General features: G+C 41.7%; 3 protein-coding genes across 13 annotated transcripts in view; 1 reads left to right on the top strand and 2 right to left on the bottom strand.

Annotated features, from left to right (window-relative positions):
• Positions 1-24,332, top strand: part of LOC108149378 (putative mediator of RNA polymerase II transcription subunit 26) — a 25,990-nt gene extending 1,658 nt beyond the window's left edge. The window contains exons 1-11 of one of the 10 annotated variants that reach the window (XM_017276893.2): positions 5,866-6,163; positions 10,973-11,667; positions 11,948-12,699; positions 13,430-13,948; positions 14,324-14,390; positions 14,710-14,893; positions 15,749-16,047; positions 16,388-16,432; positions 16,581-16,718; positions 17,281-22,603; positions 23,641-24,332. In XM_017276893.2, coding sequence (XP_017132382.1) covers positions 5,946-6,163; positions 10,973-11,667; positions 11,948-12,699; positions 13,430-13,948; positions 14,324-14,390; positions 14,710-14,893; positions 15,749-16,047; positions 16,388-16,432; positions 16,581-16,718; positions 17,281-21,899 — 7,536 coding nt within the window. In that variant the 5' untranslated portion in view covers positions 5,866-5,945 and the 3' untranslated portion in view covers positions 21,900-22,603; positions 23,641-24,332. Of the gene's footprint in view, positions 1-5,865; positions 6,164-10,972; positions 11,668-11,947; positions 12,700-13,429; positions 13,949-14,323; positions 14,391-14,661; positions 14,894-15,748; positions 16,048-16,387; positions 16,433-16,580; positions 16,719-17,280; positions 22,604-23,640 lie in introns of those variants that run through there. The other 9 variants (XM_017276891.2, XM_017276892.2, XM_017276890.2 and 6 more) reach the window with 9 other exon arrangements.
• On the bottom strand, positions 2,872-4,729 carry LOC108149381. The gene is made up of 2 exons (XM_017276907.2): positions 3,722-4,729; positions 2,872-3,657 (listed from the first exon to the last, which is right to left on the bottom strand). The coding sequence occupies exons 1-2, from the start codon at positions 3,722-3,724 to the stop codon at positions 3,004-3,006; spliced, it is 657 nt and encodes a 218-aa protein (XP_017132396.1). The 5' UTR covers positions 3,725-4,729; the 3' UTR covers positions 2,872-3,003.
• Positions 6,077-26,870, bottom strand: LOC108149379 (DNA fragmentation factor subunit beta). 2 transcript variants are annotated; one of them, XR_001774623.2, is made up of 5 exons: positions 26,526-26,870; positions 26,060-26,183; positions 25,010-26,001; positions 6,451-6,610; positions 6,077-6,180 (listed from the first exon to the last, which is right to left on the bottom strand). XR_001774623.2 is itself a non-coding variant. In XM_017276905.2 (3 exons), exons 1-3 carry the CDS (start codon positions 26,769-26,771, stop codon positions 25,013-25,015), a joined length of 1,359 nt encoding a protein of 452 aa, XP_017132394.1. In that variant the 5' UTR covers positions 26,772-26,870; the 3' UTR covers positions 24,580-25,012. The 2 variants fall into 2 exon arrangements, 1 of the variants encoding a protein (XP_017132394.1); XM_017276905.2 differs by lacking the exons at positions 6,077-6,180; positions 6,451-6,610 and having other exon boundaries at positions 24,580-26,001.
• Positions 26,871-26,951: the final 81 nt, after the last annotated feature.

Raw genomic sequence — 26,951 nt, 5'->3', positions numbered from 1 at the left:
TTTATGTCTTAGCCCCGGCCAGCAGCTGTCTCTTGGCTTTGTCTAGTGGCAATTGGCACACGTGTCGGGAATTTAGACGGCTGACGGCATTCACCGGAAGTTTCTCTCGAAGCCACCACGCACATCATAAAACAAATTCTCAAGAACCTTTCAAAACAAAAAGCCAAAAGAATTTGGCATAAAATGCATTTATTTCATTATTGAGTTTCTTTCTTCAAATCTCTTTCCTCAGACACTTGAATTTTTTTTTGCATTTCTTTGTTGACGTTGATGTGTGGCGCATAAATTTTAAGCACCCACGGAAATCTGCGATAATATATTGAGAAAATTGGGTCAAACTGCTAAAAAAGTATTTTCTTCGTTGAAGAAAACTAGCACCGCTTCGCAAATATTAAATTTCGAAGTGTCTTATTTTCTTTGTTTATATTTTCATAATTATCGAACTTGACATAATACTTTTAACGACAAAAATTCCTTTTTCACGACCTGCAAAAAGATTCGAGTATATATATGACTTATTTAGGAAATGCAATAAAAAACCTACACATAAAAAAGCCATTACACATAGAAAAACTAATCAATTTCCTGCTCTCTACAAACCAACGTTAAGTATACGCAACGTTTAGAATAAGCATTTCAAAACTATATTTTAAAACAATTTCATTGCTTTTATGTTCTTTATAAAAGAATAATAACAAAAACTTTCCATAATTTGCTATATATGTATACATTTAACTAAATGTACACAGTTTTAAAAATTATCTTGTGAGAAAGACATTCAAAAAACTACACGCACTTACAATTTTTACGTGTGAACTTGAAATCAATATTGACCATGTATACCGAAGTGTTAACGCTTATTTTAGCTTAAATTATTTTTCGCATTTTAATGTCTGGGCCTGTGATGCATTACCAGACATGACTCTGATTTTTGTCAACGACAATTATTTTCACACTTCTTTGTCGGTTTTTTCCTTTTGTTGATTGCGTAAATCAGGTGTGAGTTTATTTATTTAATACATTTTTGCATTTTTTAAATTCGTAAACAGATTTTTTTCCGAAGTTCAAGTCGGTCGCAGTTGACCGTGAAATTTGAATGTGAGAAAAGGAATTAAAATTAAAGGAAGATTCCCAATTGGATAAGACATAAGAAATAAAACCACACCCGTATGACAGTTCAACAGCATTGGGAATTGATTATTGGGCAGCCATGTGAATGGACTTAGATCATTCCCATGATAGTTGACTTAATGATTCACTTTGTTTCGCGCCTTTTCTCTTGTACACTCATAATATAAGCTAGAATTTTGGGAATTGTCTTATTTTTGCCGCCAAAATAAATAAATTTCTTTGCTTGGAAAATGTTTTCAAAAGTTATTGAATGAAATAATAGAAATTAACATATAATTTCATGGTAATGAAAACATTTTAAGTCATTTTTATAATTACTTTATTGAATTTTCCTTATTAATTTTTTTTTTCTTGGAAAATGGCTTATTTTTGTAACTTTCTCCATGCCAAAATCTCATTTTCCTGCCTCTGTATTTTTTGGTTTCCACAAATCAATACCCATGGCAATTTTTCAACCAGCACCAATTCGGACTGTAAAAAATATATAAAACATCGAAAAAAGGCGCTGGCGGGATTCGGTTGCCTATCTGGCCATAAACGATGAATGACGACATGTGGTCATGGTAGGAAAAATATACAGAAATTCACGTTTGTATGCGCATATATCCCGCAATCAGCTGAAGAAGAAATATTACCGCCATCGATTGTGCAACGGGCTTGGGGCAGAGCCTGCGTTTCGCTTTCACCTGGGATCGCGGGCCAGATTAATATAAATAATTACGAGTGCTAGTACGGGTACGTACCAAACCCAAACCCAAACCCAATCCCTGTCTGATGTGCTCATGTCATGCAATCAACGCAGCGGCGAAGCCAAATGACAAATGCAAAACGAGTTGCACTCTCAAGTAGTCGTAGAAAGTGATGAATGAGTTCCCTGATTGCGTCTTTTTTCCCTCTTTTATACGTAAAATGTTTTACCCCTGCCACTTCGATAGTTTTTCAAGGTCAGTTCCAACAAAAAATATCATAGTTTTTTACACACGCTTGTGTCTTTGGCCGTGGGTGTTGAGGGGAAAACGCTACTTTATTGGATTAGCTTTCTTTGTTTTTTGTTTTACTTTTTTCCCCGAAAGATAGCTTTGCTGTTGTTGTATCTAATGGGCTATAAATTTAGTTCGTTTTATGTTTGCAAAATTAAGTTTCGTATAAATAGGATCGTATCTTTGTATATGTATGTATTTATGTTTTTTGTTTGCCTCTCTTTGATGCCCGTATAGTTTTGGCTAATTTATGAGATTAATCGCCAGACCCACAGGCGTAAATTTCGGCATTTGGTGTGAGCAAAATATTATTTTGGCAAATAAAGGATAGTTTTATTTAAAATGAGTCTGTATTATAGAGGCATAAATTACGCAAACAATTTTTTAGTTTTAGCAATTAATGACCGTAATGACAAATTTCTGACATTGACCAAATGATTTACAAAGTAAATATAGTCTGTAATTGCTTAAAATTTAATAAAATTAAATAATATCCCACTGCAACAAAGTGGGTCAATGTATGAAACGCAAGGAAAAGAGCGACAGAGAAAATTAAATTTTGTTTTCAAAAAGAGCAGAGCCACATTTAACACATAATTAAAAATCCCATTCTTCACGTTTAGAAGAAATCATTCTAGTATTTCCCACAATAAGAGGCCTGTGGCTAACTAATTATTTGGCCCTGATGATTGATGTCTGCACAACACCGAATATCTATCGGTGTGACCCAGTTTCACGCCAGCCAAAACAAATTATTGAATGAATGGGGGAAGACAAATTTTCGGACATTTCTTTGAGGAAAAAATATTATTGACAGCCACTCGAATTTCAAGTGTGCGTCAATTGGCGGCGCAGCACTTAAGTGTTTATCGCAATGGGCCACATGAGTCACTTAGTCCGACACCTTTTGCTGGGCAGCCACATCGAAGAGGTCGGGTTCGCCATGGAGGATGATCTTGACGAAGATCCTCATCGGCGAGCCGGTCAGGCACAGTGTCCGGATATCGGTGGCCGTGTACATGAGGAAGTTCATGTTGCAGTATAGCATTTCATCGTTGTCGTCCAGAGGAGTGTCCAGGGAATTCCGCAGGAAGCGAAATCCACGCGTCTCGTGGCCATGTGATCCATCCAGAAGTGATATGTGGGCATTCACACGCCTGGAGGCCACCGGACTCACCAGATAGAAGATATAGACCTGGCCCATATTCAGCACAGGCAGACTCACATATAACATGAGGATGATGGGCAAATTGTGGACAATCTGCAGCTCTGGAGTAACCGCACGGCTGAGTCCCGTCTTGGGGGATCCGCCGTAGGCAATCACGCCCACCACATGGTTCCTTCCCGGCGTCAGCTTATCCAGCTCCACCTCAAACTGCAACGGCAACTCGGCTCCGATCTCGGTCATCGAATCCTGCGGCTTGTGGTGCATTAGCAGATGGGCCAGCATCTCGAGCGGCGAAATCTCCGACTCGCATTCTGCCACTGGACACATCAGGGGAATTCCAAAGAGCGCCTCCAGATCCAAATGGGCCAACCGGTTGTTCTAGAGGGGGCATTATGGAACGTTTAATGCTAAACCGCTTTTTCTCGATCTGTTTCTAACTTACCATAATTTCGGACTGGCCTTAATTGTTTTCTCTGATTATTGTAGCGGATATAGGATTGATATCGTCAGTTTTTCACTGAAAACTAAAGGAAATTTCCTAATAGAAAGCCAGTGAGTGACTTTGACTTTAAATTCAAAAAATCTGTCACTTAGACATTTAAGTAAAAGTATATAAAATTGTAAATATAGCACACAAAATCATAAAACAACTGAGAGCGTTTAAGAGGTTTATCTACAGGCCTTGTGATAAATGAAATATTTGACCAAACCATAAACTATTTTTGTAATTACCAATAATGGGATCAAACGAAAGTCTTTCTGATGACCAGAACCATCCATAATAACCGTTTGCCGATGAGCTTTTCGATGTTGTCTCTTAACTTTCCCCTTCTTTGTGCCTGTTTTTATGTTTTTTTTCTTGATTCGCACAAATTGTAGCTGTCAAACTGCAAAAGAAAATGATTTCAGCTCAGTCATTCTGCGTTTTAAATTCCTTAACGCTTTCTTGCCAATTATTATTTAACTGGGCACAAAGCAGTCGCCAAAAGCAGCAGTAAAGATAACAACTTATTTGTCTGTCAAGGCTAGTGGGCCACATTTCCGCAGATGTTCGGCTGAGTTAATTAGAGCAAAAACGAGTGCGGATTCGATAAAGAAATCCCCGCCAAAATAAGATAGTGGCTGCCATCATTTTCGGTTTAATTATGAAAAGCGACAAAACTAATAAGCAGGCGACATGACAGCAGAGCGAAAACAATTAGTCGCACGATAAGAGATGCAGATACAGCCAAAAGATACAGCCGAAAAAAGATACAGATAAACGAAAGCGTCCAGAGCGTCTGTTGTTTTTTTGCTTTTTGCGTTTGCTGGCTGGAAATTTGTCGCCATCATCGAACCGCATTGACAGACGTATAAATTGCTGCGCAGTCCGCGTGCCAGTCGACCGTTTGTCAAGAGCTCGCTTGGTTTTCCTTTTGCGGCACTGCTGAACGGCTGGAAATGTATCTGCAACAAGTTGCCGACCGATCAGCGCGACTCAGCTCCGCCGTCCAACCTCCAGCGAACCCGACTTCAATGCGCCTCGAGAGTCCGCTGCGTTCAGTCGCCCCAGTGCGCTCCTCAGATACAAACGAACCTACGAGATACTTTTCTCGCGCCGCGTGTGTTTTCAACTAGTGAGTGACCAAGATGTGATCAAAGCTCCCTGAAAAGTCCCAAATTGTTAGATATCTCTCGCCCCCCCGGGGAGGCCAAGCAAATGTTTGCCTAATTCGGAGCAACTCTTTAGCTCATTCCTAAAAATAATTATAATTAACGTGCGTGAGCGTATCTCTCTGCAGATGGAAAACAGCTGGTCCTCACACACTGATTCTGTATTCGATTCCCCTGAAAATTTGTTGTGAGTCATCAGCAACATGAGCATTTGCCGGCTGCCCTGTGTCCAAAAAGGTTAAATTGACTGCCCGCAATCGATCGATCGATCGTTGAGTCATTCCACAGCCTAGCTTCCAAGCCAGCACCTTTGTTTTCCAATATTTGTAAACCAATTGTACAACCCATTGTGGCTGGTTCTATTGACACTCTTTGTTTTGGGTTCGCTTATTCAGTGCACATTCACTGATAACGGCACTTGTAACCTGGCTAATGTGTTGTTAATATTTTTCTTTCAATTGTCTAACTCTTGAATCGATTTAACACTGATCTAGACAACAAAGAATGCAGGCAAATTCATATAATTTATTAATACGAATTACCTATGTAGACATTCTTAGAGGCTATCAGTAATTTTCTACGTAGTTTAGTAATCTATGGATAACTAAATGCTTTTGTTTCTATCAAATACAATTTTTGTCAATATTAAATTAAAAAATAAATTGAACAAAATATTGCTAGGATAGATAAGTTTTTCATTATTATATATTTTCAACAAAGAAAATTGTGGCACCCTTTAAAGGCAGATATTTAAAAGCCGTTCAAATTAAACAAATATCTTGACCTCAAAAAGAAAAGCCATTAAATTACTATCATTTAGTCCATTTACAAAGTCATTTGCTTGGCCCATCCGCAGATAGAGCAGAATACTAAAGAGACTTGACTCACATCTGTGCTATGCCAGTGTAAATGAAAACAAAATTAAGATAAAATAGTGCACTGCAATATAAAAAAAAGAAAAATATAAAATAAGAAATATATAAATAAATAAAATATAAGAAAAACCACAAGCAATGGCCACCTCCACGCTGCAATCTCCGTCGCCGTCGGCCAAGAATCCGCAGCTGAAGCGCGTCGTCTACTCCAAGTATCGGGAGCTGCTTGGGTCGTACAATGATAAGGCCAATGCCATCATCGACACGCTGCCCGTTTATATGGTTCGTCAGGATCGCGGATTTCAGCTGTCAGAGCTGGCCGCGAATGGGGATGCCAAGATGGCCCTGGAATCGTCGTAAGTCTCAGCCAAACCTAACAAAAAAAACACAAAACACAAAACACTTAACGCGCAATAGCCAGAGCAAAAGTAAAGAGCTGGAATGGCAGGGCAAAAGCCATTTCCAAGTAAATATTTATCGCTAGATTAGCTCAACTGTGGAATGTGGGCGGCTGGACGGAGCACCCTGTACGCCGTCTTCGGATCTGCGGATCTTCGCATCCCATCCAGCTATTTATAGCAGAGACGGGCGGACAATGACTATCATTATGTCATGTTGCATGTGGCAGCTTTCAAGTTCTTACTTCTGCTGCACTGCTGATGGTGCTGATGGTGCTGAAGTTGCTGGCCTGGCTGCCCTTGATCTTGAAATATGCGCGGCCAGCTGCAACTGCAGATGCTTCTAGGCAACAAGTTTGCTTTTCCTTTTGCTAGAGGGTAAACGGGGTTGTGATGGAACTGGGCCTGGAATAAATATTTATATAACATTTAAATTTAAATTTAATTTTAATTGGAATTTGATTTTTCAAAGGTTTTCAATTGATATATAACTGTCATAATATTGATTCACTTAAATGTATATTATCTTATAAAAAAAATTGTTATTTTAATAACTAGTTCATTTAATGTAAACGTTAACTGCCACAAATCTACCTTTTATAAAATTTATTAAATCTGCAAATGCAAGATTTCATAAAATTAATTTATATATGTATTTTTATAACTTTCATTAAATTATACATATTTAAAATTTATTAAAATGTTTTGAAAAATATAATTTCATTTTTATATTCCATAAAATAATTATATAAAATATATTGATAACAATATATAATAAGTAATAACAGCCACACAAATAAATGGGTATACAAAAAGTCGAAATTTACAATTCACAGATATCCGTATCTTGCGGATCCACCCGTTTCCAAGTTAGTGTCAGTTGCCTTAGCAGATACATTTCTGCACGCTCATTTGCATGCGAAAAGGCTAAATCAAAAACAAAAGCAAATAGGAAAAAGTGAAAATGCCAATTGCACAGATATTTATACCCTTGCAGAGGGTATTATAATTTCAGTCAGAAGTTTGCAACGCAGTGAAGGAGACATCTCCGACCCTATAAAGTATATATATTCTTGATCAGCATCACTAGGCGAGTCGATCTAGCCATGTCCGTCTGTCCGTCTGTCCGTCTGTCCGTCTGTCCGTCCGTTTATATGCAAACTAGTCTCTCAGTTTTAAAGCTATCTGCATGAAACTTTCCCAAAAGTTGTCTTTCCATTGCAGGTAGTATATAAGTCGGAACGAGCCGGATCGGACGACTATAGCATATAGCTCCCATAGGAACAATCGGAAAAATAAAGGAAAAAAAATTATAACTTTGCTGTTTTTTAATTTTTTGTTTAGTTCTTCGACATTTAGTAATGGTTAAATATTTCCGATTTACGGTTTAAATTTCATCAAAATCGGACGACTATAGCATATAGCTCCCATAGGAACAATCGGAAAAATAAATGAAAAAAAATTATAACTTTTCTGTTTTTTAATGTTTTGTTTAGTTCTTCGACATTTAGTAATGGTTAAATATTTCCGATTTACGGTTTAAATTTCATCAAAATCGGACGACTATAGCATATAGCTCCCATAGGAACAATCGGAGAAATAAATGAAAAAAAATTATAACTTTTCTGTTTTTTAATTTTTTGTTTAGTTCTTCGACATATGGCAATGTTTAATTATTTCAGAATTATGGTTTAAATTTTATCAAAATCGGACGTCTATATCATATAGCTCCCATAGAACTAATAAAAATATATAAAATAACTATCTAATAATTGAGCTGCAAATCATCATAGCTTCACTGTTTTTCAGTATATACTGAAGTAAATCATAATTTAAATGTTTTCAAAAGTATTTAATTCATGCAATAGCTGCAAGGGTATATGAACTTCGGCTTGCCGAAGTTTGCTTTCTTTCTTGTTTTCTATCATTTCATTTTTAAATTGAGCTTTTTTGTTACCGTTGCATGTTTTCGACTCACGCACGAGCAGTTTTGCAGTTTACTTTAAGTAAAATTCCTTAGATACAATAAATATATTTAGAAAAGTTTATTTATTTAAGGCGCAAAGTGCAATCGCGATTACAAGTGATTCACCAGCAATACATATGCAAAATGTGCCAGTTAATTAGTCATGTTGCATTACGATTAAAAGCGAACTATGTTGGTCCACTCTTCCTGGTTCCACGCAGTTTGGGGTCTGACATTTTAATTGCCAAATCTGTCAGAGGAGCAAACAGTTGGCGGTCTTGTCTTGTGGTCAATTACTGGCCAGCCGAATCCCCAAGTACCCCAAGTACTGACGCCATGTCCAGCCATTGACGTCATCAGGCGACATCTGTGCTTTTAGCGCGTGTATTTTTTAGTTTTTAATGTTTTTCGACCTGCGAATATTTTGGCAAAGAGTTTTTTAGTTCAACCATGCGTGGCGATCATTGGAATTGAGAACAGTGAATGGGATTAAACTAACATTGTTGCAGGAAATGTTGAATGCACAAAAGTGACATTTTTCCAGGCTTGTCACGGTGTGTTTTAATAACTTTCATAACCGAACCGAATAAGGCGAACAAAACAGTTAACAAAACGGTTGTGTAAATTGAATTTCCTACCCGACCATAAAACACTTCGATGGAGTCAATAAACGAGGGGTACATTGTACACCCGATCTGAACTGAACTGAACTGAACTGAACGACCTCACAATTTTGGGCTTGGCTCGACAATTATGGAAGCTGTGTTCAAGCCTTTAATTCGCACATAATCAATGGCAAGTTCAATACAAAAACCTGACCGGAGAATATTTAACCATAGTTTTCCCCTGCCATTTAAAAGGAGCTGGACGGCATTTCTTCGATCCCACCGAATATGGGGGGCAATCAGTGATTTGCTCTGAGTTGATTTGTTTTGCTTTTGCTTTACGATTTAAATGCGATTCTGTGAGCTAACCGCAGACTCGGCGACAGAGTTACGTCATTTGCATTTGACTTTGATGCACGCGCTCCAATTTGCATGTAAGCCAGTTGTGGGTGAGTTTCGCAACCGTTTTTCCCACATCACTTGGCCTTCGCATTTGCGGTTTGTGTCTCTGGACCAATATTGAATGGATTTGGCGAGACTGCAGACCGCAGATTGCAGATTGCAGATTGCAGCCTTTTGGCCGTGTCAACTTTATGGAACGACTGATCACTGGCAGACATCACCTGTTCCTGTTCGCCTGACCCACTTGGATGCGAATCATCCACGCGCACACACACGCACACACCAAACTCATCACAACAGGCCTGACAACTTTTTTCCCAGAACCCGATCCCGAACTCCATCACTTTCTTTCGACATAACAGGCTTTCAGGCTTTCGGGCTTTCGGGCTGAGCCAACATTAACGAGAACCGCATCTTCGATTTTCGCTTTTAATTAGCGAATTGTTAACGTTTAGCGCATTTAAAATAAGCAAATTATGCGGAGAAAAGTCGACACTAACTGGCAAGTGGGATGTACGTGTATGTTCATAAATACGTACTCAACGGTACTGAGAAAGTGCGAACAGGAAAGTTTTCCCAGCTAAAAACTACATGAAATAAATACAAGGCATAAAAACGTGACAGGCATTTTACTTTATATTTATTTCCATTTTTTATTTTTCAGAGATGTACCAGTAATCTAAAAAATGTTGTAGTTGTTTAACGACGGCGCTTGATTTTTTTAACTTTATTAATGATTTTTTATTTGCAATTTATTTAAAAAGTATTAAAACATCTTCAAGACCAAGCAATTAACTTTAAAAAATTTGTAATAGTCAAACATTAAAAAATAAGATTAAAAAAGATTTGGGCAACACTTAATTTCATAAATTTACATTTTGCGCATGAAAATGATTACTTAATTTCTCTATTGAGTTTATTTTAATCAAACTAATTCAGTCAATTTTTTCAATAGACCTTCATTTTTTGCCATGATACCATAACTTCTCACTTTCAACCTTTCAAATTTGGCACTTCATCGGTCGTCTCACCTTTTATGGCCGGTCGTCCGTAACAACTTCAACTCACTTTCCCCCTTGATCGTTAAAAAATCAAAACATTGGCTCATTGAACTATCGATGAGCGACTCATTAGTCAAGCAGCAGCAAAGAAAGGAAAATATAAACGCAAATGAGTGCTTTTGCCGGCGACCAAGAGCGAAACAATAAATTAGAAAAAGATTTAACAAAAATTATGATAAATAGCCGAAACAAAGTGGAGATGGAAGCCAGATTAGCATGACCCGGGGGCATTGCGAAAATCAAACTGTACACTAAAAGAAAACCTCTATACATTTTAGAGATCGCTACTGCAATGATTAATTATCATAATTCAACAACCACATACCATGATTAATCTAATCTAGCTTCATTTGTCATTATATCATGTATCTCATTAAAAAAAACTTGTATATACATGATGTGGGAAAAAAAGAAAAAATCTGTAAACTATAAAAATAAATATATACAAATTTTAAGCACAAACTTTTTAAAATCTGCAAATTGAAAACAATAAACCAATTTAAATTGTAAATTAAGATGCTTTAACATTAAATGCAGGCGAATATGAAGTTTTTCGTTACAATGACTTTTTTATACATACAAAACAGGATCGAAACATTTTTAAAGTTAAAACACTTTATAGCATTTTTTTTTAACTACAATATTTTGTTTTATTGTATTTTTTAAAAATTATAGAACTCTATTTTCTCAGTGTGATTCTAAAATGCTGTTTCTTATACGCCCATCTTTTTAGGTATGGACAGCGCGGAGGAGGCGGATCCGGAAACGGCGGCTACGAGGCGCCCGCCTGCGTGCAGAACGCGATGATGACAAAAGACAAGAAGCCCTTCACCTACACGCCCGGCGGCATCGATCTCTCCCAGATCCGGTCCGAGCGGATGGCCAAGCGGCTGGCGCGCAACGCCCAGTCGGAGGGGGCCACCGGAGCGGCCCAGCAGAACAGACCCGCCCAGCCGCTGTCGCCGGGCGGTGGCGGTGCCGGTGCCGCTGCACCGACGGCCACCAGTACGATGGGTGCCGCTGCCATGGGCATGCCGTTTCAGGTGCTGCCACCGCCACCGCCGCCACCGATGCAGTCGGGTAAGAATGGCAACCCCGGTGCTGCTAGTGCCACTAGTGCTGCACCCCCACCACCACCCCCACAACAACCACCCAGCTCGTTAGCGCCACCCGCCGCCGGCCGACTCAGTGCACCCGGTTCGCCGGCCACGGCCCGCAAATCGCCGACGCCACAGCGTTTTGAGCCACCGCCATTGGGATTCCGGCCGGAGATCAAGATACCGCCGAATCCCATGGCCGCACTCCGCAAGGTGGCGCCGCCCGTCGAGAAGAACACGTTCTGGAAGGACGAGTACCGCAAGGACCGCTCCAAGAGTCCGCTGCCCGCGGCGGAAGCTGGAGGCCAGAATGGAGCAGATGCCGTTGATGGTGAGCAGAGCCCCCAAGGATTTGGCTCGCTTTACTTTTGGGTGTTTTTTTTGGTTCCGCTACTGATCCCGATTCGATACAATACCGACTCTCATCACACATCGCCAGCTCTTACTAAGCGGTTGAGGTTGCTTCTTCTAAAACCCCCATTCGACTAACCCTGACATCCAAAGGCCCTACAAATGGGCCGGCAAACCTTCCACTAACTGCACTAAAATATATTTTTGGATATATAAAAAGAAATATTGTTAGTAAATAACATATTTTTTTTTAAATGTAGGTCCCAAACCATCGGTGGAAAGCAGTTATAGCCCCTATACACCCACTCAACCGGTGTCGGTGCCACAGCAACAGCCAACGCCGCCGGCAACACCGCCGCAACAGCAGCAACAGTCGGAGCAGCAATCTGCAACACAGTTCCGCAGTGTGGCCATGCCCACATCGCGGGCTGTAAGTGTATACACTCGTCAGACCGACAGTCCTAGATCGCCTTTCGAGCAGCAGCAGCAGCAACAGCAACAGCGATCCACAGAAAGCCCCTTCCGATTTGCTCAGCAGCAACAGCAACAGTCACCACAGCAACGTCCACCACTTGCGATATCGCCACTGGCTCAGGTGCAGCAACAGCAACAACTGCAGCAACAGCTACAGCAGCAACAATTGCAGCAGCAACAATTGCAGCAGCAACAATTGCAGCAGCAACAATTGCAGCAGCATCAGCTACAGCAGCAACAACAGCTTCAACAGCAACAGCTACAGCAACAGCAGCAATTGCAACAGCAACAACAGCAACAGACAGCTCAATCTGTGCCCTGGCGTACGCAACGCGCTCAGTCTGCAGCACAACAGCAACAGGAATTGCATCCGCAGCCCATCTACAACAATGTTCAGCAGCAGCAGCAGCAACAAAGATCTCGCGATGTCTTCAGTCCGGCAAGAACTGAAGCGCCAGCAGCAAACACGTTCAATTCACAGCAGCAACAGCAGAACTTTGGCACTCAACAAAACCAATTTGCAGGAGCAACAAAGCCGGTGAGTGACTTAGAAAATAAGAGTTGAAGTAAAGTAAAATATTATTTTTGTATTTAGTCCTAAAACCAACACCATCCATTTTATTTTATTTTATTTTTTTTTATTTAATTTAATTAATCGCTTAATGCAAATACCATATAAGTAAGTCCTGATGAATTTCGCAAAACGTACCAAAAATCTTAAACAAGTTACTCAAGATCAGCAATATTATTACGAATATTTTCATATGTGCATCACGCAAATTGGCCCACTAATTTTTGTGTTATTTCCATATCGAATTGACCTTTAACTTTATTACTCATTCGCCTCATTGAGCAAGCCCCTGAATGGCCAATGAGTAATACTCAAATAAACTGGTCACTGCTAATTGTTAAAACACCTATTTACCACGAGTAATATCCAAATTAATGGAATGCCTCAAATCAAGTCAACTGTCTGACAAGCTGTTTTCGCGCGGAAGTACATAAAGATATTTTTAAACCAAAATCTTTGAGCGAGAGTGTTCGATTCACACATTAAACCGAACATTGAATGCATTCACCAAGTGCAACGTCTAAAATTAGGCACTTGCAAAGGCCAAACACGAATTTTGAACTTGAGGCGATTGGCAAGCGAGAAAATTCATGGGAAAATATTGTACAAATTTAAATAAACATGTTGGGAAAACAATGATGACTAGCAAAATCTAAACTAAATATTTACATTTTGTTCCATACATTTTTGTGTACAGACCAACGTTGGCTCGCTCTACATAGCTCCTTTGGCCCAACCCACAGAGCCACAGGCTCAGCGAATCCTTCTGCAGCAGCAGCAGGCATCTGCCCGGGATTCCCCGATGCGCCAGTTGCCACAGCAGCAAGGATCGCCACAGCAGCAGCAGCAGCAGCCGCAGGCCAACCAGCCGATGCGATGGCTCAGTTCCCAGCCGGCCAGCAAGGAGCAGGCTCCCTGGGCTCGTCCCGAGGAGAACGGTAACGTCCTGCCCTCCACTCTGCGACAGACCACTCCGGCACCGCAGCCCCAAGTCGTACCTCAATCGCAGCCACAGCAGCAACAGCAACAACAGCAGCAGACATCCTTCTACCAGCCACAGTTGGTCCAAGGAAATGGCTTTGGACAAACTCCGATTTCGGTTGCTTCTATCAGTCAGCACAATTTTGGATCAAATCCCCAGCCAGGAGGACTGCGTTTGCAGATCAATTTGAACACCAATGGCAGCAGCAATAATGCAAATCAAAGTGCTCCAAGGGTAAGTTCTAGTTTTTGAAACTTATCTTAAGATTAGGAAATTTGCTTAGGAAAATTATAATTATAAAAATTATAAAAAAGTATTTTAAACACAATCAGGTTTTGGTTTACCTTTTTATAATTTTTGTAGAAGTATAGGTTTTATTTTGTATATGATAGGGCAACGTATTTAGCAGCTTACAAATTTAAAACTCAAATTATTATATAACTCCGTCTGTTCAAAAGTCTTGGTACTTGAATTGAGTATTTCAAATATAGTCAGCTTTGTAGCTTTACTTATTTTTATTCTTTAAATAATGTGTCCTATTTAAGTTACAAAATTTATGTATGAAGCAGAGATAATAATTAATTTTTATTTTATTATTTTAATTTTTAGGAGCGTATCATACCCATAACCTTAGAGCAGACGCCGACCTATGCCGCAGCCCAGCCCAACTTTGGTGGTAAGTCTTTAAGAGAGAGCCTCTTGCTTTTATGTGTTCTGTACGATATGTGTGGCGCTTTCCTAAAAACTCCTAAATGTTTGTGACTAAAACCCCACGTAGTTTGTTCCCACCCAAAACCCAAATATCCCCGTGCACTCTCCGCTCCAATGGAATGACTCTCCACCTGTGTATGATTTTTCCCAAAATCCCTGCTCTCGTCCAAAATGTGTGACTCTCCAATTTTCTACATTACCATGTATCTATGTATACTCTTTCTTTCCCACGAAAGCGCCTGCAGGTCACATAATACGCTCAGCTAATCAATTTGTCGATCAAGGTTACCAAAATTACCCAGCTCAAGGTCAGCGAGTCCTGTCGCCCACCCAGCAGCCACCCACCAGTGCCAACAACATGAACAACACCAATGGTAATGGAAATGGTAATGCCACCAGGATAATCCCCATTGCAATCGAAGGAGGACGCGGCGGACCAGTTTCCCAGTCGCCGGTGCTGCTGCAATAGTAAGTAGACTTTTGTTTGCAGTGGATTATTGGCTATCTTTGTGCTTTACCAAACACTAAACAATTGGCCCGCACTAATGCGTATTAATTTTGTGCTTTTCTACCAACTAAACCGACTATTTAGTGCCAATTACAATTTGTATGTGCACCAGTGTCCGCTCGAGGCGGAGATACTCTACCGAAAGAATCGTCTCAGGTAGTTCTAGATCACTGTGCTCTCAAACAACATCCATCGTTCATGCCATGCATTATTAAATGTTGTCATGAAACCAAGAGTATAGCAGAAAAACTAGTGGTTCCATTAAACGTCAGATAAAGCATTTTAAACCATATTCCAATCAACTAAATAAAAAAAGTATTTTCAAATAATTGTTTAAGCCTAAGGGAATCAGTAAAGACAAAGTAGTATATTTAGATGTTATTAATTCCGTATATGTATGTAAATTGTAACAAAATTTGATAAAATCTATGTTAGTTTAAATTCTCCCTTTAAAATGACGGACAAATGATTGTTATCAATAAAAATATTCTGTTTCAAGTTTATCTATTTATTAAAAATGTTTAGAGCATATTTTTCTTTTCCATATTAGAAATAAGTAAATATTGTATTTAACCTCTCATTCACTGCATTCGCATACTGGCTTGAAGTACAATTTCGTAAATTTTTGCAAAATTTGATTAGACTTGGCTTCGTTTAGTCATCACAAATCCAATCCAAATCGAGCCTAACCATTAATCCAAATGTTTCGTTATTGCACAAAACAAAATTGTTGTAATTTGGTTATAATTTCAATACATCTTCGACGGCAAGCTAACCAACAACCTAACCTAACACACGCCTATATCTACTTGCAGCGATCCACGCTCACCGCCCATCCAATCGAAATCGTTTAGAATATTGCAAAAGATAACCGACACCGTGGACGATGGCAGCGGGCAGCATGGTAATGGCGATTTGCGGCAGGACTCGCGGCAGGACCTGCAGCAGACGCCCCAGGAGGCGGAGTTGCAGCGGCCGCAGTTTGCCCGCCAGATGAGTGCCCAGCAGGCCAGGAATAGTCCGACCATCGAGCAGATGCGACGCCTCCAAATCGCCCAGGATCAGCAGAACAATCATCAGCAGTCGGGTACGCCACTAGCTTGGTCCCCGCAAGGTGAGATCCGATAGGTTGTCCTCATTGCCCCTGGTCCATCCTCAGATCCCTCATGTGCATATCACCGTATCCATCGGTGGGTAAGAGTCTGGTCGCGGTGAAAGTGCCTTATCCTTGGGTAAACTTGGGAATCTATACTAATAAAGCCGCTTTGAGCCACAAGAACACCTTTTGGTTGACAAAAACTAACAAGCTTCCTGTGTCAGTCCTGAATAGATTTACAAGTATTGGTGCCACTTAATTTTGCAGCACTACTAAGTAGAAAACTAATAATTAAAATTGTTAAAATGCCGATTTATCAATTTAACTTAATCTAATAAAAATAATGTTTTTTTTTCAGGTAATGGCGTCTCAGCTCAGAATCGATTCACACAACAACGATATGGTTAGTAAATGAATGTGTTTGTCTTTCGATCTACTTTAGAGAGAAGTACAAGAAAAAATACATTTGGTTTTGTTTGAAAATAAAAAAAAGCTCTTTTTTTTAAAACCAGAAATCAGCACATATTAAACAATACATTATTTTTCTATAGATACACCCCAACAACATCAACAGCAATATGTGCCGCCAAGTGAACAGCAAGCTCCGGAACCCAAAAAATACACCGGCAGCGCTATACCCAGTCGATCATTCAAAATTCTACAGGCAATGACAACACCTGAAAATGCCGGTAAGTAAAGCTGTGTCAGCAACTCAGTGTCCCGAAAAAAAACACTTTAAAGGAGCATTCGTTCTCGGAAATTTAATTAGTTACCAGTTTTGAATCCAATACATACATCAGACAGAAATCATGGCTGTATATATACACTCAGAATCCATTGAGCATTACTAACCCTAACGATCACACGCTCATCCAAGACACAAGCACATGGAGCATTGCATCAAGGATCGTAATTTTAATGAAAAACCCTTTTTGAGAGATTTCACCTTTTTTTGGCTGTATGGTGTCCAGACAATAGTTTGACTTAATCCCAATGGCATTTGATATTAACCTTGAGCATCCCACAGAGCCACCATTTTGCATTCCACATGCGCCACTTACTTGTACATAGCTTGCTTAACCATTTAATCAATCAATTAAATCAAACAATCAATCAGATCGGATTTGATTGGAGCAATTTGACAAAAAGGATCACATACAAATAACAACATTATGTTCGCACTCTCACCGTGTCTATTTCTCTTTTTCTTCTTTTATATTTGATAACCGTGTACCACAAAATCGACCTCAGACCATAAAATTCACACCGAGCTGGACTCGGATTTGGAAAATGTTGAACTGAACGAAACCCCAAATATTAATAATAACAACAACGGAAATACTGAAAATAATAATAATAATAATCATAATAAGATTAACAATAAAACCAATAAACGTCATAGCTACACATCAGCCACACCAACACCTACACCTACACCCCCACCACCACCACCATCCTGCACAGAACCCACCACCCACTCATCAAACTCATCCCTCAATTCGGATAGCTCTTCTACCCCGCAGACCCCTCGTTCGCAGTCGGTGCCCCCGCATTATCCCTATGCCTATGGCTACCCATATCCCTGGTACATGCCTCCTCCTCCTCCTCCTCCGTCAATGAATAGTGACGCTGTGCCTTGGCCATATCCCTATTCATATCCCCCGCCGCCACAATCGTTGGTGGATGGCAAACCGGCGGAGGGATTTCCCCCGTACCCATATTACTATCCCTATTATCCACCACCCATGCCACCCTATGGACAACAGCCGGGTGAATCCCCTGGCTATCCCCAGTACCATGCCATGCCACCCTATGGCCATCCGTATCCCTATCCAGTGGCACCCAGTTATAGCCAGAGTTCCACCGAGGAGAGCAGAGCCAGCAGTGTTCTGCCGGACATTATCATCACGCCCAGTACCGACGATATTCCCTCGCAGGTGATCATGCAGCATCACATCCGAGTGGAACCCCGAGAGCCGCCGAAACGGGCGCACTCCGTGGAGATCGAGGAGCTGGTCAGCAAGCCAAAGGCCCGGAATATCTGCACCAACAAGCACCAGGTCATCGATGTGCTGAGCCAACGTTTGGCGAGCATCAACAAAATTGCCAGTGGAAACACCCAGGCCAATCTCTCCAAGCAATTGCACAAAAACTATGCAGGCGAGCAGTCCAAGGAGCTGGGCGAGAGATCACCCAGCGAGAATGCCTCCAATTCCGACAGCGAATCGGAGGAGGAGAGCAGTGATGAGGACGAAGAGGATACCCCCAAGCTTGGTGCTCGTCCAGCTCCCTTGCAGTCCATCAAATCGGTGACCAATGTCCAAGTCTACAAGGGTAAGACCTTGGAGCAGCATCTGGATTCCGAGAGCAGTGAGGACGAAGATGATGTGACCACGGCGGATGAGATGTACGATGAAGAGGAACAGATCGAGGAAGAACAAGAGGAGGGCCTGGTCGAGGAAATGGAGGATGACTACATTGTAGAGGAGGATCTGAGTGTCATCTACGAGGAGGAGAGCGAACTGGAACGCAGCAGTGAATACGCCAAGACAGTCATCCGAAGGGATGACTCCAGATCCACCATAGTCGATGATATTGAAAAGCAAATCGAGGAAAATGATGATGATGACGATGAGGAGTCCAATTCGGTAACAGTTCGACTGCCACTTCGCTTCTCCTTCAGCCGCAGCTCCAATGATGAAAACATCGCCACCGTTGAAGTGGGCAATACCACTCAAATCGAGGAAAAGCAACCCAGCATTGTCAGCACGTTCAGTGTGGCCAAAGTGGAAAGTGAGGATGAAGACGATGACTGTGAGGTCAGTGTGACCATCAGTTTGTCAAACTCTTCGCGTTCAAACTCAGTGGAGAAGTCAACGCAGCCGTATAAGCCCTCCAATGCGTATCCCGTGGAGGAGATCAGCACACCCCTTAAAGCCAGTGAAGAAGATGTCTCTGCTTCATTCTCACTAGGCATGCGTAATAAATTCACAAGCGAAACAATAGCTAATGATCTTACCAATAATATTTCCCAAAATAAACCAAAGGAAAACACCGCAGAAGTAAAGGAAGTTGCCAGCTCCCCAAAAGAAGAATTCGATTTCTTTGCCACTTTAATGGCCACCAAAATGCAGGCTCAGAAAATGATGGAGCAGTCCAAGAATTTCTGGAAAACTCCTGAATCTAAGCCAGTGGAGGAAGCAGCTGGAACACCAAAACTTCGATCCAAGGAGAATATATCTGCGGCCAAGTCACCAAGACCCATGTCTGGTGATATGTCCAAGACTCAGGCTTCCCTGGAGGCGGCCAAAAATAGCTTCTGGTCTACCTTTGCCACGACCTCCAAAGAAAAAGAACCTGAAGTCGAGGAGGAGGAAACTGAGGAAGTTGACTTTTGGGCCAGCTTAGATAAAAAAGAATCCATCGATGCGGAGGATAAGCAGTGGACCAAGAAAAAGAAGACCGTAACCTATACTCCCCTGAAAAAAGAGTCAGTCACTAAAGTGGAGCACTGGACAACAACGCTCAGGGCTCAGATGGAATCACTTCCTGTTCCTCAAAAAGCTGAGGTGCACTTTGTAGTTGAGGAGAAACCTAAGGAAATTGAGCAACCCCAAGAGCAGGATCAGCGTGAAGAAGAGGATTTCTGGGCCTCGGTAAACCCAACCAAGGTGGAAAACACAGTAAGCTCAAGCTGGGCACCCACAACTTACAATTCAGAGCCGCAGAATGAACCGGAAATTGATATCTGGGCTGCTCAGGAAGTGACAGAGGAACCAACCCAAGAAGAACAAGATTTCTGGGCAGAGGCCGAAATTGAATCAACTACCAGCTACCAAGATGAAGAGAAACCCAACGGGTATACATACGATCCAACTAAATATCCCGAGGAACCTCGAGAAGTGGATACCGATGAAGAGATTGATTTCTGGGCCGAGATCGAAGCCAAGCGCAAGCCAGGCGAAGACGATGATGAGGATGTCACGTTCCATAAGTCAGCCACCTTTTGGGCCCGCAAAGAACGCCAGAATTCGGTGGAGGAGACACCTTACAAACCCGTCGAGATCAAGGCTTTTAGGGCCAAGTTACCCGACGAAGCAGCTGTGGAGATCGATGTATGGGCCACTTTGGAGGCAGCCAGGGGTCACGAACCCGAAATCGTGGATCCCGTGGTGGAGGAGGAAAAAGTTCTCGCCGAGCAATTCGAGGAACTCGAACACGAAAGTTCTGATGAGGAGGAGGAGGAGGAGGAGGAGCAAAATGAAGAGATTATGGAGAAACCCCAGGCAGAGATCCCCGACAGCAATCTAAGCCACATGGACACCATGTCCCTGGCTTCGATGCACGAGCCAGCCACCGTCTACACCTGGGCTCCTCCTCCGCAGGACACCAATGACAATGAGGAGGAAACCGATTTCTGGGCGGACATGGAACAGGAACGCTCCAAGAAGGAGCAGTTCGAGGAGGCCGAACAGAAACGTCAGAACTACCGCCAAGCCATGGCCTTCTTCAACACCTCAATCGATGGTCAGCAGACGCCGCCGCAACAGAACGCCAGTCCCAATCGCAGTATTGTGATCCTGGAAGTCGAGGAGCCACAAGAAGTGGACTTGGGACCACCTGGTGAGTACCAGTTAGTGGGCGAGGATGGCCTCATCGTGGAGGAACATAAGCAAGCAATAACCGAAACCGAAGAAGAGGAGCGAGGAGCTGCAACTCCCACAAACATGGAGCCACAACTACCAGAGGTCTATGTGGAACCCGAGCCGGAAGTTAAGCGCCTGCCCAATGGATTACCCGATCTGGAGGTGGAGAAGTTCAGTGACGCGCCCAAGATTTCGGTGCGTGATCGGATTAGTGCTTTTGAGGTCATACCCACGTCGGCAAGTGATGGCTCCAAGGGCTTGACCAAGCAATCCCTGTCCGTGGACAGTGCTTATGGCAAGGGAACTCTCTCCCGCAACAGCAGCACCCAGCGATCCGAGTCAGAGATCGAGGAGGATGACTCCGGGGTGACGGACATGAACCGTCAGCTATCCGAAACCGACACCGAGTCGGAGAGCTTCCCGGAGCTGCGCAAGATGACCAGCTACCAGCGGGCGGCCACACATTCCAGGCTCTTCAAGCTGCTGCAGGACGAGAACGATGTTCCCGAGGCGGGAGCCCAACCGGCCGATGAGTTCCAGTTGAAACCCAGCCGCAGGAAGATCGTGCACAATGTGTCCATCACAAGGAGGCAGAATCCTGGAGCCCTCAATGATGCGGAGACCATGACGCAGCGCAGGGAACGCCTTTCGCTGCCGCTTCGCAAGAACACCAGCATCGATGCGGACAATCCATCGACGCCAAATAGTCCGGCCTCACCCATTATGGGACCTTCGGCCAAGAACCAGCGCGTGGTGAGCGACAAGCTGGTCAACGAACTGGTCCAGAGTCTGCTCCTCAAGAGCGACAGCACGCACTTGAGGCATCTGCCCATGGAACGCCTGCAGGCGGCCGCCAAGAGAGCGCTGGTGGAGGAGATGGACTCGGCGCAGGAGAACAGCTCGCTGGACAGCACACCGGCGCCCACGCCCAAGCAGGACAAGGAGTACTCCGACTACTACAACAGCTGGTGCGAGGCCAGCGGGGATGAGGCGGTGCCCTCCAAAAGCTTCCGTTCGCTGCAGGATCCGCGTCGTAGTCCCTGGACAGTGCGTTGTCCGCGGGTGCTCAGCTCGAAGACAATCAACCGGGATTTGGCCCGGGTCACAGAGTCACCGGAAATCGCCAATGGTCGGGGCAGCAAGAGTCCGGAGTGCTTCCGCCAGAACTCACACTCACACTCACAGTCCCGGGAACGATCCGTGAGCAGTTGGCGCAGAGTCTAGGATAGGGCAAAGGATTGCCTATTGTACATAACAGGGCGGGTCTATAGTCTTTAGCTGGGATGTGGGACCGGTTCAAATGGGAGATCGAATCTCGCCAGGAGAAGCCCATAAATTCGAACGACATAAAAAGCGAACTCAAATCGACTTGGTAATACCCTACTTCTGGTTAAAGTATAGCCAGTATTAAGACGGTAAAGCTTGAAGCTAGTCCATTTCCGAACCGGATTTCACTCCCGAACTTTTGGTAACATTAAGCACCTTCTGCATTTGGCCATGATAATCACTGCCCCTGGGAATGGGTGATATAATAGAGCCAGTTATTGCATTTCTCATCACTATCATCCCCCATCATCCAGCATTGTACATTATGAATATCGAATACACTCAATACACTATTAAAACTAAATCTAATTAAACATGTAAATAAACCAATTGAAACCAATGAAAGGAAATCGTTCATTCGTTCGTTCGTTTGTTACCTCAGTAAAGCGCAAAACCAAAACAAAAAAACCAACCAAAATCATTTTCTAAAACTACATGAGTATTTCAAAATTTGTAAACAGTAACTCATGAAATCGAACCAAATAATAACAAGCATATAAAACTGAAAACAAAAAATCTATCAAACGCACCAATAAACAACAAAATAAAAACCAATTTCATCTCAACTCAATGATTTTGTAAAACTCGTTCAAAATCCTAAGGTACCTAAAAATTGCAATTTTATTAAAAAACAAAACAATAAACAAAAATTACCCAAAAACAAGTTTTAACTAATTGAATGTTTTCATTATATTCCAAAAATTGTCCTCTATCTATGTATTTACTTTTATTTTCGCTGCTATTTGACTTTAATTCTGTGTGCCGTATTTCTTTTTAATTTGTCCATAAAAATATTTGCGATAGAATTTAAAATAAATCCAACACAGGTTTGTATGCAAACAAATGATGAACAGTTTAAAGTCAAAATTAGTAATTTAAATGTTTAACATTTTCCACCCCACAATGTTAAATGAAAGCAAATATGTTTAGAGACTCTAATCATCGCAAATATTTTTATTGAATTATTGTAGTTCCTTTCCCAAATGCTTCCCCTATAAACTTGAGCTTGGAGAGCAAACTCCACCTTGCAAAGAACAACGAATGAAGATTACTTTTTTGTTGTTGTGACCATAAATAAATACAATAAAAATAATTGAGTGAAAAAGCATAAAATGGAAAATTGTACAATATAACTTGTCGAAAAGTCGTTCGTTACATTAACCATTCATGAGTTTACAAATGCATAATTAAATGTTTCTTTCTCTTATACTCAATTAACTTGTTTTATACACACAATAAGAAATATATACATATTTTTAACAAAAATTAATCGTTAACTTTAATAATGACAATGAATGGCTTTTACCCCAAAACTTAAATTGAATTGAACTGACTTGAATTGAATGAACAAAGCAAACAAAAGTTGAACAAAAAAGGTGAAGTTTTCTCTCAAAATTGATTTGGCTGCCTGGCATTTGCACTTTCTTAGTTGCTGCTTCAGTTTTTTATTTATTATATATTTATTTATTTATTGATTTACTTTTGACGTTTTCTTTATATGTAAGTCTGAACCTGGATCAGTGTTCATGGTCAAGTCAAGACTTGAAAGTTTCCACAATTTAGTGTTAGCTTTATCTGTTTGTTTCTGCTTGCCAAAGTCACTCCAAAGTAACACTCTTCTCGATTTGATCTTTTTCAGGACCTGGACAATCGGATCTATAATTATTTCTCAACGCCATAGAAATCAATTATAGCAACTCAACAGCAGCAAACAGAAAACGAAACTGAAAATCAATCAGATTGCTTGTTATAGTTATCTAGTTTAAGTACCAGACACTCTAAGGATCGCCACAATCAAATAACTTGGGAACGGGAACAAGTTTTTAGTAAAATTTCTTTACACTAACCAACACCATTGTAGCTGAAGAGGAAAGTTTGTTTGTTTAACGCGATTTGGTAGCAGCACTAAAACCAAACAAAACAATTCTAACACAATTACGAAGCAAATAGCGAAAGCGAATATTTACTAATCCTAAACGTTAAGATGAACAATGCAGGTGCAATGAGGTAACAACGAAACGAAACAAAATCTAAGAAACCGACTATGCTTGATATGTATCCGGATAACACGAAAGCGCACATCAAACACGACTAATAACATATTATACAATATTTTTGTTACTTGCGAACATTATAATTTCATTCTTGAAGATTCTTTTATGTTTTTCATCAATATTTATTCATTTACTCAATTCGTATGCATACGAATGTTCTTTAAATTTAAATATTTTTGATTATTATTATTTGGTATATATATAAAATATATTTTGTGTTGTATAATTTTTTATGCAATAAACATTTTTAGTAAATAAAGAGAAGTAGCGTTTGGAAGGTTTTGTATACAGTTTGAAGCTTTGGCATATTGGTAAGAAATTATACGTAAGAAGCTTATAGAAAATTCGTATAGGCAAAGAGAAGCCAAGTGTAGCAAAAACTTTTTATCCAGTATAGTTTAGGTTTAAATTCAGTGTAAATTCGACATACATGTTATAATATCTTTGTTTAAACCGAGGTACATGGAATAAGTATTTAAACCTCTCATATTACTTATTTCTAATCAAAAACACCCAGTAGTATATATGTATATATCAATAGTTCATTGTTCGGACTTGCTGATTGATGTAACGCCAACAAAACATTTGGAATCTCAGCTACAAGCGTTACAGTCAACAAACATTTACATCTAGGTTATATCGTTATATTGCATAGCCACATAATTCTAATAGTCTGACAAGCATTTTTAACATTAAATACATACCTATAAGTATGTTAATAGTTTACGTATTTTATATGTAAATACTTTTAACAGTACGATTCGGTAGTTAACTTTGAGATAATTTTCATTTGTACAACAAATCTCATTTGAGATCAGAAATATAAAAGGCTCCAAAACTAATAGAGATAGTATTTGGAAAACAAGGGCAACTAAAGTCAAATGTATGTTTGTATAGTTATTGTTTACAATATTGCTTGGCTAGGTAACTGTTTGCTAAATGTGTATGACATACCATTTAAGTAGTTGGACTGTCAGCCTGTACTTCCATAAGTTCTTGCACAATCCGATACTCATGACAGTCTGGACATAGCAAACGACCATTGGAACGATTTGAGCGCTGAACCTTCTCGTGGCAAACGATGTGAACAAGTTTGAGGTTCTTCAACGAGAATATTTCCAAGAAATACTCCAGCACAGAGATGTCGACCACTTGCTTCTTGTGAAGTGAGCACTTGCGCTGCGGATTGCTAACAAGGTCCTCCACATTGACCAACATGGCGGGCAGAATCGTGCGGCATAGTTCAATTTGGTGGTCCAGGTTCCAGACCTGGAACAAAATGAGATTCTCCCGCGAGGCATACGGATTGATGGTATGCTGCATGGAGCAACAGTTGCCATTCTCGGAGAAGGCGCCCTGGCAATAGAAATCACCCAGATCCGAGCACAACGACACTGACCACTCGTCGAGTATGCAGTTCTCCTTGGTGTACTCCTTGATCACCTGCCTCAGTCTCTTGCTGGGCAGACTGCCGGCGTCCGTTTCCTCCTCGCCCAGCTGCTGCTGCAGGAACTTGTGCTTTTGCTGGCACTTCCTGTCAAACATCATGGAGAAATAGTCGCAGCCGATGAGCAGGTATCGAAACTGCTCCAGCACCGAGTTAATCACCTGCCGTGCCTTGGCATTTTGACGGTACAGGGGATTGCGGGTCAGCTCCTCTTTGGCCTTATAGTAGTAGCCGCGCACCCGTGTCTGAGCCCGCATGGCCATGGCCTCCTCCTTCGAGTGAAAGCGTTCCTCTCCGCCCTCGAACCACTCCACGTGCTCGGCCTTTAGGCTGAGGTGGGCCTTGGTGTTGTCGAGGACGCGGCGGTGCTTCTGGTGCTCATACTCCGTGATCATGCGGCGGAACTTCTCCGGATGCTGTTCGATAAAATCGTAGAATATATCGGCCACCTTCAGCAGTGGCGATTGCTGCCTCATTTTCTCAAATTCAAAGTCCGCATCTAAGAATGATAACAGTGATAAGTAAGGGACTGAAATTGTAATCTCATTCGAACTCACCTGTTGTGATAACAGCATCCGGTCCAGCCGCAATGAAAAGAGTTTGGGCGGGCAGGCTATCCAAGTACTCGTCATCGGACACTTCAAAGCCATCGGACGCCAAATACAAATGCAATTCGAGCAGCTAGAAGAAACAAATTGAATTAGATGAACTGCCCTTTACATGGCCCAATTATAACGAGGCCAGGGTGACGGAGTCTCGCCCGAATTCCTGGTTCAGTGGCCTTCAGCATGTGTTTTTTTGACTGGGCAAGGACGGGTGGATGCAACAGGTTGTTAGCTCCTAGCACAGGACATGCGCAATGGTCGTACGTTGTGGCATTGAAAGAGAGCCAAACAAACGCGGAAGCCACTGCCAGGGACGTGGCCTTGAAACTGCCAGGGACAGGGACTTGCTGGCAAAATAAGAGTGGGTGGATGGCACTCTGCGCGCTTTTACGCAGGAGTTTTATCCCGTTTTTCTTACCGGAAACTTGCTGTTGGCCTTGGTTATTAGCATTTCCAGAGAATTGGCTCCAATGCCGTATTTTCTGGTCCGCTCGTTATCAGTAACCTTGTAGCCGCGCATTGGAGCACCTGCTGTTTGCCTGGATTCGGATGAGTTCACATCCTTGACAGCCACTCCTAGTTTCTGGCTGCTGCTGCTGTTGTTGTTCTTGGGACTGCTGCGTGTCGTCGGAGCCATGATTGCATCTCTAATGTAGTTGAGCATCGTGCTGGCTCATAGTAAAGTCAACTTTGGAGTGAAGTCCTTGCAGCAAGTTTCCTTTTGAGCGGACAAAGCAAAATAAATTAAGTGGCCAGTGTTGGGTAAGGGAAGATTATTTTTGTGTGCTGGACAGCTGCTTGTACGAATTCAAGCTGCGTGGAAATTCAAGCCTCAAATAGCCAA

This window comes from Drosophila elegans, unplaced genomic scaffold (genome assembly GCF_018152505.1).
Source record: "Drosophila elegans isolate 14027-0461.03 unplaced genomic scaffold, ASM1815250v1 contig_814, whole genome shotgun sequence".
NCBI lineage: Eukaryota > Metazoa > Arthropoda > Insecta > Diptera > Drosophilidae > Drosophila > Drosophila elegans.
This window is presented reverse-complemented; position numbering and strand designations above follow the sequence as displayed.